The 19,980-nt window shown below is 41.0% G+C and overlaps 1 protein-coding gene across 10 annotated transcripts in view; it reads left to right on the forward strand.

Annotated features, from left to right (window-relative positions):
- The window catches only part of sytl2a (synaptotagmin-like 2a), a 46,205-nt gene extending 26,225 nt beyond the window's left edge, over positions 1 to 19,980 (forward strand). Inside the window, exons 5-19 of one of the 10 annotated variants that reach the window (XM_029699823.1) lie at positions 240 to 273; positions 493 to 601; positions 2,379 to 3,140; positions 3,902 to 6,400; positions 10,323 to 10,421; positions 10,656 to 10,712; positions 11,666 to 11,778; positions 13,858 to 13,977; positions 14,676 to 14,845; positions 15,260 to 15,362; positions 15,977 to 16,069; positions 16,275 to 16,371; positions 16,460 to 16,565; positions 18,628 to 18,833; positions 19,256 to 19,980. In XM_029699823.1, the coding sequence (XP_029555683.1) occupies positions 240 to 273; positions 493 to 601; positions 2,379 to 3,140; positions 3,902 to 6,400; positions 10,323 to 10,421; positions 10,656 to 10,712; positions 11,666 to 11,778; positions 13,858 to 13,977; positions 14,676 to 14,845; positions 15,260 to 15,362; positions 15,977 to 16,069; positions 16,275 to 16,371; positions 16,460 to 16,565; positions 18,628 to 18,833; positions 19,256 to 19,404 (4,717 nt within the window). In that variant the 3' untranslated portion in view covers positions 19,405 to 19,980. The other 9 variants (XM_029699821.1, XM_029699822.1, XM_029699829.1 and 6 more) reach the window with 9 other exon arrangements.

A 19,980-nucleotide genomic window follows, 5' to 3' on the forward strand; every position in this document is an offset into this window, starting at 1 on the left:
TTCATGAATGCATGCAAAGCTTGCAGAGCAAATTAAAATGCACCTGCACTTAACTGATGTGGTGGCAGTCGTGGTCGACTGTAGGCATAATCCACCAATTGTCCACATAATTGCTAGAGTGATAACTTAAAAACATGAAACATTATAACGATTATACCATGCCTTAATCAAGTGTATGTTGTTCTTTAAAAGATGAAGAATAATGATGATGTCTACATTTTAAATTGTATTCACCATAGGGACGACAGCTACAATCTGCAGTCCCCCACAAAGGTTGGTTGAAGTAACTGGAACACTTTATTTCACATTCATGTTCATTTTTATTGATTTACTATTTAGTAACAAAGTATATGGTAACGCACACTCACACACACACACACACACACACACACACACACACACACACACACACACACACACACACACACAAGTGGACAACATGGGTGTTTCATTGCTGACGCATACCTGTGTTTTCCTCTTACTGTACTGAAGCAAAGACAGAACCCATTCAACAGGACATCACTTACACCTGAAACTTTGGAGGAAACAGACAGACAGTTACCCAATGAAGCAATGGAGCAAACCAAGACACCTGACGGGGGTGAGCTCCTTACCTGTACATTATCATGTCATTTTAGTATCCAAGAATAAACTGAAAAAGGACATCAAGTGAATATATGGATTTGGTAATAACACTTCATTTGAATGTTCTGTCGTAATGTATATGTAAGGTAGTCATAAACATTACTTAATGCTACGCCACATGTTGCACCAAAAATGTTCTGAAACCTTACAGCTGAGAAGTTAGTTACTTTAATGAATCTTACTGTAAGTTATGTTTTTAGCAGTCTTATGTTAGCGATATCACAGAACATTCAAAAATGTTCAAATACATACCAAACACGGACATTTTATGGTTCCTATGCCAAGACACCACCATTTTAGTGAAACATTTTGAGGCCAGTGGTTTCTATTTGGCGTCAAGTAATTTGCACGTTTACTACAGTAATTCAGGATTCATGATTCAACTGTAACACACCATGTGTTGTGTTTTTAATGGAGTGGACGGCTAGATGGACAAACAGTCAAAGCATTTTCCTTGCAAACAACCGTAAGTCTGGTGAACTGATCCCATTGAAAGCCATGCGTGTAAACCCTCTCCTGGGCTTTCGGTATTTTTCGGTTGCTTTTTAAACAAATTGCAAGCATGTTCTCGTTGCATGATTGTTGTAAGCATGTATTTTTGCCATGTCATGAACATAATATGGATGTTGTATTTCTTCCACCTTTCTTTCATAACATTCTCATAAGAAGGGAAGAGGAAAACACAGTTGCCACTAGCCATTTTGTAGATTCCAATTACCAAAACAGAATGCAAAAATGATTACCATTGTTCATTCTCATTGTTTGGCTAAAAGATTAACCTGCATTTCCCTTGTATAATAACTAATGCTCTAGTATTTAGGTAAACTTCAGTTTTGTAACTACAGTGCTTGAGCCAGTTGCCCTTAATTTAAAGACGTGCAACAATAGTGTGGCAATTTCTCAAAGTATGTGCTCTGAAACAATTGCATTTCATGAAATGAGCCAATGAGTATCTAGCAACTAGTCAGGTTTTTCCCAGAAGGAAGGCAAGCCAAAGGGGGAGGTATGCAAATACAGACTAGCAGAGGGATTACGCATAAAGGCATGTACCCTGACTCCAAAGCCCTAAGCTGCAATGCATGACTTGTCTGTGCTGGAGATCCTTAATGTTTCCCCCTAGTGTATCTGAAAACAATGTTTTTCAAGGAATCTAGGCACTAACTACCCACTGGGCAAAAACTGGTTGAATCAACATTGTTTCCACATCATTCCAACAAAAAAATGTAATGTGTTGACGTTGAATCAACATGGAAAACTGATTGGATTTGAAAGAAGTCATCAACTTAAGGGAATTTCATATTTTTTTCACCCAACTTTTAACCTAAATCCAATGACATGGTGACATGTTTGATTGAATTCACATTAGCTGACAACTTAACCAAATGTAAATCAAAACTAGACGTTGAACTGACAACTGTGCCCAGTGGGTATTTTTTAACATTCTCTCATGTAGAATAATTGCCCAAGCTATTATGAAAATCATGATAATGACAATAACCATGAAGGAATTAAACCAAGGAAGTAAACCAAGAATGTAATCCGATGCAAATGTACTAAAAGTCCCTAGCCGCACCACCCAATTAATGTATTTGCATCTACATTGGCATCCACTATATGTTTGTGGTGTTAACCATAAGACGTCATTGTCATCGCTTCTTGAAACATGCTTGCTTTATCCACCTGCTTTTGTGCCCTAATTTTCTATCCACCACCCCCCATTGTCTTTCCCCCAGAGTTTCTACCACCATCTGAGTTCTGCGTTGCTCATCTAACTAACTTAAAATCGATCTGTTCCGAAAACATCCAGAGTGCACCTCTGCGCATGCCTGTCCCCAAAACAAGAACAATCATTAACAGATCCCAGGACTCTCTCTTGGAGAGCCCAGCAGCCAGACAGGCCAGCAGCCAGACAGGCCAGCAGCCAGACAGCCCAGCAGCCAGACAGGCCAGCTTTCCCGCCCCTAGGAGCATCCTCAAACAAAGCAGCTCCACTGACTTTCTTCAGTTCCGAAACGTCTGCAGCCGCCAGCCAGAACCACAGTGTCCACAAACGCTGCACTCCAGCAACGGGGCCTTAGAGCCATCTTCAGACACCTGGTCTGCTAAAGCGAGAGAGACCCTGGTCTGGATAGACAGGAAACAGGTGAGATTCGGCCTAGCAGTGAGCAGGAGCAGCGCGGAGTGGCCCACTGAGATGCAGGATGGAAAGGAGCTGGGCGAACACAGTCTCCTGGATCTGGACTGTACAAGCCCACCAGAGGGAGAGGAGGAGACGGGGCAGTCAGACAGAAGTGGCATCAACAGTGGGATTGACCAGGGTGATCACGGACCACTAAAGGAAGACATTGAGGTTTTGACAGCTGTAGGTTCACCTTGCTGGCTCCAACAGCCCATTCATGATACACAGAGACAGGTGGACATAGGTGAGGGTCTGAGTTGCAGAGAGAAGCCAGATATAAGATGCCTAGACACAGGCCCAGCCCAGGTCCCTGCTGGTAAGGCTAGTGCATCTCCATTTGATTAATTTTATTAATTAATTAATCAAATCAATCTATCAGTCAACAATCAACCCATCAATCAATTAAAATATTTGTAGTGAGGAGTGTAGAGAATGATTTTAGGTTTGTATTCAATTAATTTAGGAAATAAAACTTTAGAAACTACTCACCATGTTTGTGTTGTATGATCTGTTTTTTAATCACTAACCTGCTTGCTTTCATACATGAATTATTGTATGATGATAATATTTGCTGATGGTGATTGGTGAATTTGGACTGCAAGGAATGTGCTCTTTTTTTCATTGGTGAGGGGCATTGAAATGATATGGTTGCCTAATGTTTTACAAATCATTTTCTTCTATTACATGCTATTGCTCATCATTATACTGACTTGTAGATGACATAGTTCAATTCAATCATTTGCTTGATTATTTATTGCTCTGTTCAAATGTAGGATCTGAATTTGATTATTCTTTTGTTGCTGAGAATTTCCCTGCTTGTAGTATATTTGAGTTTTAAAAAAGGCTTCCAAAATGTGTCATTTCCACTTTAAACTTCTGACTTGATTTGCCCTAATGAAAATATATCAACCCCTGCAAAAATGTCCATTCATTATAATCCACATATTAATTCACATTTCCTGTTGCTGCAGGATTATTTTCCTGCTGTAGCAAACTGGCTCAAATTAAGATCCTACATTTTGTATGTCAGCAAATACAAGTAATGAGCAATCCAAGTTGTTTTGATTTCCTTTACAGATCAACTTGAGCATCGTCATGCTGAGTCCCTTACCCTTCAGGTGTCCGACCTCCATTGTGCTGAGCAAGAGACAGGTAAGCCCATTCTCTTGGGGGCTGCGGCCCAGGAGATCTCCCCCACCAAGATAACAGAGGAGGACGGTCAATCCATGGCTAAGGTTCGAGACTGGTTCAGCTGGAACCTGGGAAGCAGTGACAAGCCACAGGCACAGCTCCCCCAACAACCCAGTGATGAACCAGTGATTCCTGTCGACATCATCACAGATGAGATGCCAAGTGATGCTGCCTCTAAGAAGCCATCTAGTCGTGTGTCTCCAAAGCCTCGGAGAGGGCTCCTAGGGATATTTAGTAGATGGGAAGCAAGAGAAGAGAAAATCCCTGAGCCGCAAAGCCCAGTTAAAGAGGAGGTGGTCCTCTGTGAACAGAAAGAGCTTGACAACGCCACCCTGAACTTCGTCAACTGCCAGTCCACTGTGAATACTTATTCTGACCAGCAGCAAGATCTGCATAAATGTGCTACTGACAAACAGTCAGCTAAAAATGAGAAGACACCAGAGGTTAGAGAACTAGTGCTTAAAAAAGAAATAGACCAAACTCAACAGGAGCCACAGGGGAGTGCATGTGGAGTAGATACGTTACCAGATAAACTATCCAACTTGAAATCATTTTGGGAAAGAGAAATTGGCCCTAAAATACTGCTCAGTAAACTAAGCACTGATACAATGATGTGTGAAGTACTTGTCAGTGCTGGGGATACTTGTGACCAAAAAATGCATGATTTTGGTAAAGATTTTGCCAAGGCTGAGACTGTTGAAGCATCATCATCTTTTCAAAATATTCAGCTTGACCTCGACACTAGTGGCATGAGAAAGTCCAATATCTTTGGAGCAATAAGCAATGATAGCAATGACTCACATATGCTGATTAACCATCCCGTCTCCCAAAAGGTGGAAACCTCAGAGCAGTGTAACATCAGTGCTGCTCTATCATATGACGAAAAGTCCTCATCTTCCGTTGAAAGCAACTACATGTTAAAAACATCAGGTGGCAATGATACATTTAGGGATAAATCCATCCTTATCTCTGAAGATAATTCCAGTTCATCTGTGGGCTTGACAGTGCCTTCTCAGACAGTCCAGCTAGATGAGAAGGTGAACATTCCTTTACATGTCTCTGCATCCAGTCCCCGCACAAGCCGGCAGGGGCGTGTCCCAGTGCCCCTTGTTAGACGTTCCCTCAGTCAACAGGAAAGCAGGAAGGCCAAGATCAATAACCTCAAGTCCTTCTGGGAGAAAGAGAATAGTGGACCAAAGGTCATTGTTGGCAAATCAAAGGAGGCTTTAGATAGTCAAACCCATCCATTTTCAGAAACATCTCCAGTCCACCACTCAATTGCCACTTCTGAGTCTAGTCTAAGAACAATTGAAACTGACCTAGGGAAGGGTGACTGTGACAAGCAAAGCTCTTCCTTATACGGGGTTAAGGCCAGCGCCTCCGACTTGTCCATGACTGAAAGAATAGAAAAGGGTTTCATCAAGCGGAGTTCAAACTCATCACTACCGGGTAGTCACTGTAGTGTTGGCGATGTTGATTTTATAAATCAGCAAGATTCATGTAAGATAGAAACAGGGCCAACCCTGTATCAAGAAAGACCCTTAAGTCCTAAAACACCTCTTAAGAGAAGTCCTTCAAAGACCTGTCATCCTAAAGCCCTGCCCAGAGGTTCATCCAGTTTCCAAGGAGCCAGGCGTGATAGTTCTCCATTTAAATCCTTCTCCATAGACATTGCCTCACCCACAAGGGAGCATCAGGATGATCCAGAGAGAGCAACACCAGTGGTTAAACAGAGAAAAGGACTCTCACATGAAGCAATGCAGTCAGGATCAGAGTCCACCAAACATACCCTAGGAATCACGTCTACCTCTCCACAGTTTAGATCTGAAGAGAAGGGGCAGGATCGCCTGACCTTGCCACGTAGAGGCTCGGCACAGAGCTCACTAACTTCTATGATGTCCCCGCTATCACCTACTAGGTCGCTCTCTTGCCCAGTCAGAAGGACCAGTTTAGGGAACCTAAGTGTACAGGAGGGCAGTCCTTACTGGTCCTCTAGGCCAAATCATGGGGACCCGCATATAAGAAGAGCCTTTGAAGCTGGCAAGATTGGTCAACAGCCCATCAATAGGGATCCTGGTGAAAGAAAGCTTTCGGGAGCATCTGAAGTCTCTGAAACATATCTCCGCCTTGCAAGGTCTTTCATTCCCCAGAGCAATCAGCATTATTTGGGGCTCCCTGAGCGGACACACATCCCTCAGTTTATCTCAGATAAAGTGGGGAATGACCATCTGAGTCCCACTGTCCCCACTCCATTGCTCCTGAGCATGAGAAGCAGTGAGGGGAGTCCATCTTGGATCAGTCCTAGGTCCATGGAGAATGTCGACAGTCACTTATCCAGAGGAAGCATGCCTGAGATCTGGTCTCAATCTCGGGCAAGTTCAAGCTGTGAGCTTTGCATTTTCTCATCAAACATAGATTTAGTGATTTAGAAGTGAAATGGCTAATGATTTAAATGTGGGGGCAAATCATGTTGGCCACATCATTCTGACCTTTGATGGAAGCAGCAGGGTTAGACGCACAGGACAATGTCTTCCACATGCCAGAATTTGCCTCTTTTGGGTAAATATACAGTGGTTCTTCCTTTAAAAGTTACAAGCTTATGCCGCGACCGTTTGGGGTAGATGGTGGCATTCTGTCATTTCACCACACTATCACAAGGGGGAGTTAGAACGCTGATCTATCAATAGTCAGGAACTGTGGCAATTAATGGAGGCGTTTTCAAAAACAAAAACAGTCATGTGGACTGACGATTATCAAAAAATAGTTACGGTGGGCTATTGGTTTCTCTCCCTCTAAAAACAGAAATAAAAAATTCTAAATAACAAACTGGCTTTATTTATAAATTAGTAAAAATGTCTCACCCCATGTTCAAGAATGTCCTTTTTTCCTTTATTCAGATTACAATCGCTCACTTTGAAATGAAATCATCTCCAAAATATAATAATTTTTTAAACAAGCCATAGAAAGTTGGTTGCAATTTCATAAAAATAAAAAAAAGTAAGGAACTTGTCTGTCGGCCCTGCATTAAAGACCGAAATTGGTTAAAGAAAATTGTGATAAATAAAAATATATACCACTGTCTCTTGTGCATGTCATTTTCCTTTCAAAATACATTATAATTATATAAAAGCCCCTTAGATATTCTCACAGATCAGATTTGCCCTAACATAAAATGCCCCTTAGATATTCATTTAGAATCCTCCAATCCTTTAAATGTAATTATTCGCGGAGAGTCACGTCATTGGTGGAGAGTCAGGCGGCATTGGCGGAGTTGAATAGGGTGAGGAACGAGATGGATTCACAATCCATGCCAGGCAAACATGCAAATGTTTATTTCAACTACATTTTAGTTGCAACAACTTCGATCGGGTTTACATCAGGAGACCTACATATGGAGATTAAAAACATATTGTTAGAAATACTGTAGGCCTACCGTAGGCGACATGAGTCTCACTAGTGTTGAGTAATGTGCTGTTAAAAGTATTTTATGTATTTTTATTTAACCTTTTATTTTACTACATAAAGGTCTACTTACTCTGCTGACGTCTTGACCCAGTTTATGCCCTCATTTGCAATGCAAACCATAACGAATTACTATGGGAATAAATGGAAGAGGCAAGTGGAAGGGGGAAAAAGTAAGGAACTTCTCTGTCGGCCCTGGAGGCCTTTTGAAAACATGTTTTCAAACACTTGTTTTTCACAAGGGCTATTAGCAGGACAATAGACATGATGTGGTCCCAAAAACACCTCTCTGACATAGGGTCCAGCATATCTCTTGTCTCGCCAGCTTTGATCCATGCCTGGGCCTGCATTACGCAAAGTTCTTTGTTTGTCAGACGAATCATTGGGTCGAAACTACAGAATAGTACAAAACGAGAACACACATGGTAAGTGTTTTGGGAAAAAAATATATACATATACACTACCGTTCAAAAGTTTGGGGTCACTTAGAATGTCCTTGTTTTTGAAAGAAAAGCAATTTTTTTTGACCATTAAAATAACATCAAATTGATCAGAAATACAGTGTAGACATTGTTAATGTTATAAATGACTATTATAGCTGGAAACGGCAAATTTTTTATGGAATATCTACATAGCCGTACAGAGGCCTATTATCAACACCCATCACTCCTGTGTTCCAATGGCACGTTGTGTTAGCTAATGCAAGTTTATCTTTTTAAAAGGCTAATTGATCATTAGAAACCCTTTTGCAATTATGTTAGCACAGCTGACAACTGTTGTTCTGACTGAAGAAGCAATAAAACGGGCCTTCTTTAGACTAGTTGAGTATCTGGAGCATCAGCATTTGTGGGTTTGATTACAGGCTCAAAATGGCCAGAAACAAAGAACTTTCTTCTGAAACTCGTCAGTCTATTCTGGTTCTTAGAAATGAAGGCTATTCCATGCGAGAAATTGCCAAGAAACTGAAGCTCTCGTACAAAGCTGTGTACTACTCCCTTCACAGAACAGCGCAAACTGGTTCTAACCAGAACAGAAAGAGGAGTGAGAGGCCCCGGTGCACAACTGAGCAAGAGGACAAGTACATTAGAGTGTCTAGTTTGAGAAACAGACGCCTCGCAAGTCCTCAATTGGCAGCTTCATTAAATAGTACCCGCAAAACACCAGTCAACAGTGGTGAATCCAGCATGCTGGCCTTCTAGGCAGAGTTCCTCTGTCCAGTGTCTGTGTTCTTTTGCCCATCTTAATCTTTTTTTTTTATTGGCCAGTCTGAGATATGGCTTTTTCTTTGCAGCTCTGCCTAGAAGGCCGCTTGTGGTCAACTATTTCAGCACCGTTTCGAGCTGCTCTGAGACAAGCAAGACTACTTAATATACATTTTATAACAGTTTTTTTTATCGAATTCAATAACATATTTGTCCTATTGTAAAGTGTAGTCTAAAGGCCAATATGGGCAAACTTGCAATGTATTCGATGCTTAAGTACTCTAAAACCACGCTTGGGAAAAACAAAATGCCTCCAGCTGTCCATCACTAGTTTAAATAAAAACACAGAATATCTAAGGGGCATTTATATAATTATAATGCAGGGTTAATAATAATTGTTGGATAATAGATCACTATCACAATATTAAAAACTTTCAAATGCATTTATGAATTAGATCGCTTTAGCCAACATGTTGCGGTTCATCTGATGAATGTGCACATGGGCCTATTTATATAATAAATATGAAATCGGGGGGCAGAAATGATTAAATATTTAAGCATTAGACCTCTCACTAAAGGCGTCAGTCATACAAAAGTTATACTTAAATCCGAACTGGTTGGAGATTATAAAAGTACATGACCATAAAGGCTAGATAATTTTTCAAGCTGTTCATACATTCATAAATGACCAGCAGGGTCAAATAATATGAACAGTGGTTATGAAGGGTGCAACCGGTCAGCACCTTAAGAGTAAATGCCAGTTAGCTTTTCATAGCCGAGCATTCAGAGGTCAAGACAGCAAGTGCGTGTGCGTGTGCGTGTGAGAGAGAGAGAGAGGATCGAAACACGCACACAAAAAAAGTGAAAGCTAGCTTGCCAGACCTTCTGTGTCATAATTGGATTCAGCCAGGTGTGCATAGCCAACGGTTGCATCACTCAAAGTCTCTTCATGACATTAATGGGTCGAAATAGATGAGTAAACCGACAACTTTAGTGGTAAAAGGAAGTAGCAATATTGAATATACTGTGCTGTACCAAACTACTAATGCCGTTAAAACTGTCACTTTGCGTGAGCCAATAAGATCTCAATTAGATTTTTTATTTATATACAAATTCCTACATTTCATGGGACTAACCTGCCTTCATATTTGTATTTGTCATTTTATTGTATCTGCATTCTGACATAGGCACAAGATAAATGTCTCTACCATTAACATGATAACCATTCTGTAGAGTAGATTAACTAAGGTCTCTCTGATTCAAATAAGTACATGAAGCGTAAAGAAAACCTTTTTGATTTCTAGATGCTTCCAATGTAAAATGTTTAGTAAATCACATTTTCAAATCATTCTGTATGCCATAGACTTGGATCATTAAGAAACTGTGAAGTAAGCTAATATATATTTGTATTATCTGTCAGGGTGTTTCAAATAATCAGTTGATGGAATTGAAAACAAACTAATTCAAATATTCCCTAATCTTCATAAAGAACAATCAATAGATTTTTGGAATGCAGTGCAACTGTTTGTTCAGAACAAGTATCTGGAAATATCAGATGAGGAAATTTTTCTTAATGTCATGCAATCTATGAAGACCGTTTTTTGCAATATTTTCCAGAGCTGATTTTATTTTATCTGTGGCAGGTCATGGTGAGAACTCAAGCCCTATCAGGTTAGAGTTGAAACAAATGTCTTCAAGACCCTTATCCAGAAGTCTGGAGGACGTTTTATCACCACCAAAACGTAAATAGACAGTTCTTGGTTTTCCTGAGCTCAATAGGCTTGATTCTTGAATTCCTTAACTCAGTGTTATTCTCAATCCTAGACTGTGGTTAGCCGTGGACAATTGTTCCAATTGTCGCTGTAACCGTTCAAATAAATATTTTAAGAAAGAGTTTTCATTGAGGATTATGATGTTGTTTTCATGATATCTGAAGTTAACTGTTTAATCCTCTAACCCTTTATTTTCTTCCAAAGGAGAAGAGAGAAGTATAATTGACCAAAGAAGTGAAATGAATCTAAATGTGGATGATGGTAAATATTTCTGCTCAATTTCATTTGATAAAAACAGTGTACATTTGCTTTTTGTTTGAAGGCAGACACCGAGTATTGTGCAAACAAATACAATTTTGTTATACTTGGCTTCTACTAAATTGTATTACTAGATTTTGACTGTATTTATTGGTGAGAGTTGAATCCCTGAACCATCAGTGATGAGAATAGATTAGAATTGTAACTCATTGTTGAAATATCACTATTCATATTTTATTTCAATTTGAGGAAACTAAAATTTTTCAAATAACATTGTTCTGTTGGTTGTTGTGGTTTCAGGCACAGTGATGCCATGGTTATAATAACATTTGATCTTGTGATTGTTTAAATCAATCTTCCTTGACTCTGCCCAAGTATGTTCACTATGTTCTTGTTTACACCCGATTGTATATTGAGTTAACATTTTTTACAAGAAATGGAGCATAAGATGGTCTATTTGCATCTGATCAAACAAAAACACACAAAAATGCTGCATCAATTCCCCTGGTTTCAAAACATGCCCACAACACTCATCCTAAAAAATCCCAAATCAATCCCTAGCTCTTACCTCTGAGGCACTTGGGGATATCTGAGAGGATTGGATTGGTATAAGGAATATGGCAACAATTCATGCACCTGTACTATCATAGGGCAAGGTGGAAGTTCCGCAAATCGCTTCCACCTTCCCAATCCTTTCCGATCTACACAATTGTCTAAGGGGAAGATGATAGGGGTTGATTTAGTAATTATGGAATTATTCAGGAAGTGGATTATTGAGAGCAGAGCAATGTTGAGGAAAGCATGTCGTTTGGCCAATATGATTACATCAGCTGTAATTACATTGTCTTGCAATTTCACTATTTCAGTGAAGACCATGCTGATTTGAGCCATTAGGAGAGATTCGTTAGAGAGTTGTAAAAGTCCTTATCCACCTATCTGCTTTGCATCTTCTGCAGTGCCTCCCTCCTCCCTCCTCCCCCTCCGTCTCCCTCCTCCCTCTCCCTCCTCCCTTTCAGTCCCGGAGCAGATGAAGAATATGAGCAAGTCGGTGTCTGTTTTGCAGGATGAGGTAAAACAAATAAAAATAAAAATACTGTGCCGTTTGGTCATAGTAAAAAAAAGACCTAAGCATTTTTACCGCATCTGAATTAGGGGAAAGTGAATTGCCTTGTTAGCTTTAAGATGACAACAATACAAAATAACAGATTTTATAGAATTCTTCCCTCTTCAATTCATTTTAATGGCTTTCAAAATCCACCATTTATGACCTGCATAACATTTTCAGGGGTAATGCAGTCACCTTTCCTTTTTTTGAGGTCATATAACGAATGTATTTTTCATGCTTGGATAAGACGCATGAGCTATTGATAACCACTCTGTCCCACATTTGAGTACATTTTTAACATGGCTTGTACAGTGCCTTCGGAAAGTATTCAGACCCTTTCACTTTTTCCACTTTTTGTCAGGTTACAGCCTTATTCTAAAATTGATTAAATAGGGTTTTTTTGCTCATCAATCTACACACAATACCTCATAATGACAAAGAAAAAAAAACTGTATTCAGACCCTTTACTACTTTGCTGAAGCACCTTTGGCAGCAATTACAGCCTTGAGTCTTCTTGCGTATGACGCTACAAGCTTGGCACACCTGTATTTGGGGAGTTTCTCAGATTCTTCTCTGCAGATCCTCTCAAGCTCTGTCAGGTTGGATGAGGAGCGTTGCTGCACAGCTTTTTTCAGGTCTCTCTAGAGATGTTTGATTGGGTTCAAGTCCGGGCTCAAGGATATTCAGAGACTTGTCCCGAGGCCACTCCTGCGTTGTCTTGGCTGTGTGTTTAGGATCGTTGTCCTGTTGGAAAGAGTACCTTCGCCCCAGTCTGAGGTCCTGAGCTCTCTGGAGCAGGATTTCATCAATGATCTCTCTGTACTTTGCTCCGTTCATCTTTGCCTAGATCTTGATTGGTCTCCCAATTCCTGCCCCTAAAAAGCATCCCCACAGCATGATGCTGCAACCACCATGCTTCACCGTAGGGATGGTGCCAGCTTTCTTCCAGACATGATGCTTGGCATTCAGGCCAAAGTGTTGAATCTTGGTTTCATCAGACCAGAGAATCTTGTTTCTCATGGTCTGAGAGTCTTTAGGTGCCTTTTGACAAACTCCAAGTGGGCTGTAATGTGCCTTTTACTGAGGAGTGGCTTCTGTCTGGCTACTCTACCATAAAGGCCTGATTGGGTGAGTGCTGCTGAGATGGTTGTCTTTCTGGAAGCTCCTCCCATCTCCACAGAGAAACTCTGGAGCTCTGTCAGAGTGACTATCGGGTTCTTGGTCACCTCCCTGACCAAGGCCCTTCTCCCCCAATTGCTCAGTTTGGCCGGGCGGCCAGCTTTAGGAAGAGTCTTGGTGGTTCCAAACTTCTTCCATTTAAGAATGATGGAGTCCACTGTGTTCTTGGGGACCTTCAATGCTACAGACATTTTTTGGTAACCTTCCCCGGATCTGGCCTCGACACAATCCTGTCTCTGAGTTCTACGTACAATTCCTTCAACCTCATGGCTTGGTTTTTGCTCTGACATGCACTGTCAACTGTGGGACCTTACATAGACAGGTGTGTGCCTTTTCAAATCACGTCCAATCAATTGAATTTACCGCAGGTGGACTCCAATCAAGTTGTAGAAACATCTCAAGCATGATCAATAGAAACAGGATGCACCTGAGCTCCATTTCAAGTCTCATAGCAAAGGGTCTGAATACATGTAAATAAGGTATTTCTGTTTTAAAATTGTAATACATTTGCAAAAAATTCTAAAAAACCTGTTTCCGCTTTGTCATTATGGGGTGTTGTGTGTAGATTGCTGAGTTTTTAACATCTATTTTAGAATAAGGATGTAACGGAACAAAATGTGTAATACTACCCGAAGGCACTGTATGTGCATGTAGCAGACCCTGGCTCCAACCACTATGTAGGCCCACAATGTGTTTTAACGTGTGTGTGTGTGTGTGTGTGTGTGTGTGTGTGTGTGTGTGTGTGTGTGTGTGTGTGTGTGTGTGTGTGTGTGTGTGTGTGTGTGTGTGTGTGTGTGTGTGTGTGTGTGTGTGTGTGGTGTGTTTCTGACCACCCGCCATTGTTGTTTCTGCACTATCTTGTAGAAGGATGGCAGAGACAGTGACAGCACCTCAGTGAAAAGTCTCGACTTCAGCTGGAAAAAGCGGATGGGCAGTTCCCTCACTAACCTTAGCCTCTCCTCTGGCATGGCGTCCATGTCCTCTGTATGTTCCAATGCAGCTTCCCTATCAGATATGTTGACGTGTGCCATGAAATAATCAAACTCACTTTGCTTTGAATTCACGTGGCTGCAATCCTAATAATGCTAATAACAAAAGTTACAGCAGAACATTTGTTTTCTCCCCCACATGTGATACACAGGAATCATACAATTGTCCCATAGCAGATGTAAGAATATTAGGGTTGTAGAGAATTGGGAATATTAGGGTTGTAGAGAATTGGGAATATTAGGGTTCTAGAGAATTGGGAGTATTAGGGTTCTAGAGAATTGGGAATATTGGGGTTGTAGAGAATTGGAAATATTAGGGTTCTAGAGAATTGGGAATATTAGGGTTCTAGAGAATTGGGAATATTAGGGTTGTAGAGAATTGGTAATATTAGGGTTCTAGAGAATTGGGAATATTAGGGTTGTAGAGAATTGGGAGTATTAGGGTTCTAGAGAATCGGGAATATTAGGGTTCTGAATGTGAACTAAGAGAGGCATTTGTTCCGCATCTGGAAGAAAATAATACTGAGGTTCAGTGGTGGCTAGTGGCACTTTAAATTGGGAGGACAGGCTCATTGTAATGTCTCGAACAGAATCAATGGAAGGGTATAAAACACATCAAACATCTGGTTTGATGGCTTGATACAACACTTGGTGATGCTGTTGTCTCTTCCTAACATCATGTGGACCGTTAAGGTGAGCGGCAGTGTGGCAAGCATCTACAGTGGAGTAGATGGGGATGTGGAAGTGAAGGGAACAATCCGGTTTGCCATGAATTATGTCCAGAAGCTCGGGGAGTTCCACATCTTTATTGTCCACTGCAGAGATCTTGCTGTGGCAGAACCTAAGAAGAACCGTTCTGATCCGTAGGTGTTCTTGCAATAAATAAGATTGTGTGTGTGTGTGTGATTATCCTATCATTGTAAAAGAAATCTGCCATCTCCAGGTGCATAGGTTTACAGAGGTTGATGGAAACATTGTTTTCCGTTACCTTACATAGGATCATCAGTGTGTTATTGCAATTTGAGACTAGGTGCATGGAAAGCAATGATGTGCCTTGGAAACTTTCTCCGACTTCTATCCGATTGCACTTGTAGACATGTTACCGCATTTGCTGAGACCGCATTCAAGGTAATCATTGCAGATGCCTGCTTAATTGTTAATTACCTTTAAATGTCCAGCGCGCTATAGCACAGCTTCTAATTGAATCCCAGCCCTAGTTGCTTTTGCTTTGTATTTGTGTAGTGGCTAAGAATCTGATGTTGGATATTCATTTTCAGATATGTGAAATGTTACCTCTTACCGGACAAAGCGAAGATGGGAAAGAGAAAAACCAGTGTGAAAAAGAAGACCTTGAACCCCACTTACAATGAGATCCTTAGGGTAAGAGAGAAGAGATATGATGGCTGGTTATTAAAGTCATCCTCCAGTCTCCTTTTCAGATCATTTATCACAGGATTCACTCAACAAACATCTCAATAGGTGGTCCAGGTGTCCTCTGATATGGCAGAAGTCTGTGTGTGTGTGAGGGGGGGGGGGGGGGGGTACATTCCTGATTTTATACTCGGGATATTGTTTTTTCAACAGTTCAAAAATAGCTGGACACAAAGCTATCAGTGACGACACAACGTTATCAGTGACGACACAAAGCTATCAGTGACGACACAAAGTTATCAGTGACGACACAAAGCAATCAGTGACGACACAAAGTTATCAGGGACGACACAAAGCTATCAGTGACGACACAAAGTTATCAGTGACGATACAAAGCTATCAGTGACGACACAAAGCTATCAGTGACGACACAAAGTTATCAGTGACGACACAAAGCTATCAGTGACGACACAAAGCTATCAGTGACGATACAAAGCTATCAGTGACGACACAAAGCTATCAGTGACGACACAAAGTTATCAGGGACGACACAAAGCTATCAGTGCTCTGTCTATTGTGTCTACTTTGAATAAACTCCTTTATCCCCTTTTCTACCCCTGCAGTTTAAAGTTACCATGGAGACCCTCAAGACTCAAGCATTTAATGTCTCCGTGTGGCACAACGACAACTTTGGACGGAACAGCTTCCTTGGCGAGGTGGACTTGGATTTGTCTGAATGGGACTTTAGCAACACGCAAATGAATGATTATGCTTTGAAAGCAAGGGTAAACTACAAGAGGAATAGTTTTGGTCGTATACAGTCTGTTTTGCATTGTCAATTTTATATAGGTGGTAATTCATAAAGACTGATCTGATACCAACTTGCCACAACTAAAAATAAAGTTATTCTATTCACTTTAGATCTCGACACAGTCTCTCAGTCCCTCTCACTCCCAATCTATTGACCATAGAGGAGAGATGAGAATAGGATTGCGTTTCCTGCCACAGATCTCCTACAGTAAGCGGTTTCTCAGACCACTCTCATCATCATCTAGCCTGTTCTGTGTTCTATTGAACACTTATGTGTGTTTTTACTCAATTGATAGGTAAGAGGTCATCCAAAACGGAGACGGGTGAGGTGCAGATTTGGGTGAAAGACTGCAAGAACCTGCCTGCTATCAGGGGTGCGATCATTGACCCCTTCGTGAAATGGTATGTGTTTTGGATATGTTGCACCTGGTTAAATACGGGTGTGAAGCATACTTTAGTATTGAATATCTTTATAGTGCCAATGTGTCATTTAGTCATATATAAACTAAACCATTGGATTTGTAGTGATTCACTCACAAATGTAATACACTGTAGAAATACAGATTTTTCTTATACTGTTGTACTCCTGTAGATGGCAATTTATTGTCCTCTTTTACTCACTGAATATTGGCCCTGTTTTAATACTTTGAAAATGCATCCTCCCTTCTTTCCTTGAGGTAAGCACTTATGCAAATCTAAACTCAGCAAAAAAAGAAACGTTCTCTCATTGTCAACTGCGTTTATTTTTATGTGCAAATATTTGTATGAACATAACAAGATTCAACAACTGAGACATAAACTGAACAAGTTCCACAGACATGTGACTAACAGAAATTGAATAATGTGTCCCTGAAAAAAAGGGGGGGTCAAAATCAAAAGTGACAGTCAGTATCTGGTGTGCCCACCAGCTGCATTAAGTACTGCAGTGCATTTCCTCTGCATGGAATGCACCAGATTTGCCAGTTCTTGCTGTGAGAAGTTACCCCACTCTTCCACCAAGGCACCTGCAAGTTCCCGGACATTTCTGGGGGGAATGTCCCTAGCCCTCTGATCCAACAGGTCCCAGACGTGCTCAATGGGATTGAGATCCGGGCTCTTCGCTGGCCATGGCAGAACACTGACATTCCGTTCTTGCAGGAAATCACGCACAGAACGAGCAGTATGGCTGGCGGCATTATCATGCTGGAGGGTCATGTGAGATGCCACAGACAGAGCCTACAGGAAGGGTACCACATGAGGGAAGAGGATGTCTTCCCTGTAACGCACAGCAGATTGCCTGCAATGAGATTGCCTGCAATGACAACAAGCTCAGTCCAATGATGCTGTGACACACTGCCCAAGACCATGATTGACCTTCCACCTCCAAATCGATCCCGTTCCAGAATACAGGCCTCGGTGTAATGCTCATTCCTTCGACAATAAATGCGAATCCGAATTTCACCCCTGGTGAGACAAAACCGTGACTCATCAGTGAAGAGCACTTTTTGCCAGTCCTGTCTGGTCCAGCGACGGTGGGTTTGTGCCCATAGGCGACGTTATTGCCAGTGATGTCTGGTGAGGACCTGCCTTACAACAGGCCTACAAGCCCTCAGTACAGCCTCTCTCAGCCTATTGCGGACAGTCTGAGCACTGATGGAGGGATTGTGCGTTCCTGGTGTAACTCGGGCAGTTGTTGTTGCCATTCTGTGCCTGTCCCGCAGGTGTGATGCTCGGATGTACCGATCCTGTGCAGGTGTTGTTACACGTGGTCTGCCACTCCGAGTACGATCAGCTGTCCGTCCTGTCCCCCTGTAGCGTTGTCTCCCTGTAGCGCTGTCTCACAGTACGGACATTGCAATTTATTGTCCTGGCCACATCTGCAGTCCTCATGGCTCCTTGCAGCATGCCTAAGGCACATTCACGCAGATGAGCAGGGACCCTGGGCATCTTTCTTTTGGTGTTTTTCAGAGTCAGTAGAAAGGCCTCTTTAGTGTCCTAAGTTTTCATAACTGTGACCTTAATTGCCTACCGTCTGTAAGCTGTTAGTGTCTTAACGACCATCCACAGGTGCATTTTCATTAATTGTTTATGGTTCATTGAATAAGCATGGGAAACAGTGTTTAAACCCTTTACAATGAAGATCTGTGAAGTTATTTGGAGTTTTACTAATTATCTTTGAAAGACAGGGTCCTGAAAAAGGGACGTTTCTTTTTTTTGCTGAGTTTATATGCAATTGGATAGGTATAAGTTGACCACCCTATTACTTTCACCAAGCCACCCAGTTCATATCTGTGATTACCTCAAGAACGGTAGCGAGGAAGGATAGGATGCATTTCTGTAATATTCTAACAGGGCCATTGATTGCTTTTGTCCTAAACTTACAGTATACTGTTAGAGCTAAAGCTCTTCCTTGAAATGCACAGGATCAGATTGTGGGCCAGAGTGTGCTAGGCTGCTAATCTGTTGTTGTTGTATGCTATTTTAGCACTGTGCTTCCAGACACGAGCAGGAAAAGCCGACAGAAGACTCGGGTGGTGAAGAAGACGGCCAACCCCATGTTCAATCACACCATGGTCTACGATGGCTTTCGGCCGGACGACCTACGAGAGGCCTGCATTGAAGTCACAGTGTGGGATCATGACCGGCTCACTAACCATTTCATTGGGGGCTTAAGGCTGGGCCTTGGAACAGGTAAGATACTTTGTGTCATTTGTTTAAAGTTTGGCCGGGACTCAATTCAAGGCACGTTAAAATGCAGCACACTATAACAGACTTTTAAAGGTAATTTACACATGAGCCGACATGCGCAACGTTGACCATGAATGAGATCTCTGAGAACATCGGGAACATGTCTTTAAATGGCACATTCTCAGCTGTGCAGTGCCCTCTGCCCTGTGCTATAGCACCGATTGAATTACGGCATCTAATGGGTTGACATATTTCCCCACATTTCTGAATCTGATTATTGCTTTTCTCTAAGGTAGTATGTCTTTATATTGAAATAGTTTCTTGAGTCGTTCCAAACCTATTGTAGCCTAATTATTAATATTGAAATGCATACACAATACATCCAATAGGAAGCTAACTGGATCATCTCCAATCTGTCTTTACAGGTAAAAGTTATGGGTTAGAGGTGGATTGGATGGATTCAACCTCTGAAGAAGCAAGTTTATGGGAGAGAATGATGCATTCTCACAATGAATGGGTTGAGGATGTTATACCCTTGAGAATGTTGATAATGGCAAGAGGTTTATCAAAATAAGATGGTGTGTGAAAAGTTGGATGACAAAATGAGAAGAAAGTTGCTCATTGGGTGTATCAGTTTGATGAAATGTATAACCGATAATGTAATCAGTAATATAATCTCTCACTTTTTTAGGAGAAAGACCATATAGGCAATTTGGAGTATTGTGCTTGGTGCTTAGATTATTCTTAGAATTACATTACAAATGTGTATTTTATTTTTTGAAAGATTAACATTTTACATAATCATGCTTGTTGTCATACTGATCAAATACCTACTCAGAAATTGTTAAGATATAAATAGGTTGTTTTAATTGATTCATTCCAATGCATATTTATCGCTATTTGTATATATTCCTAAATATGTTTTCATAAAGTTATTCCATGGTAAATTAACTGAAGAAAATGTTTCCACTATTGATACAACAGCATATATAATCAGAAATGTGGTGTTATGTTTTCATTGTTGTCTTTGTAAAATACATTTATTCACATTACTCAATATGGTAACAACATATATTTTTCATCATAGTTAATGTTTCCACTAATTCAGGCACCCCAACAATAAATACAATATCACATGTTGAAAAACAAA

This window comes from Salmo trutta, chromosome 19, assembly GCF_901001165.1.
Source record: "Salmo trutta chromosome 19, fSalTru1.1, whole genome shotgun sequence".
Lineage (NCBI taxonomy): Eukaryota > Metazoa > Chordata > Actinopteri > Salmoniformes > Salmonidae > Salmo > Salmo trutta.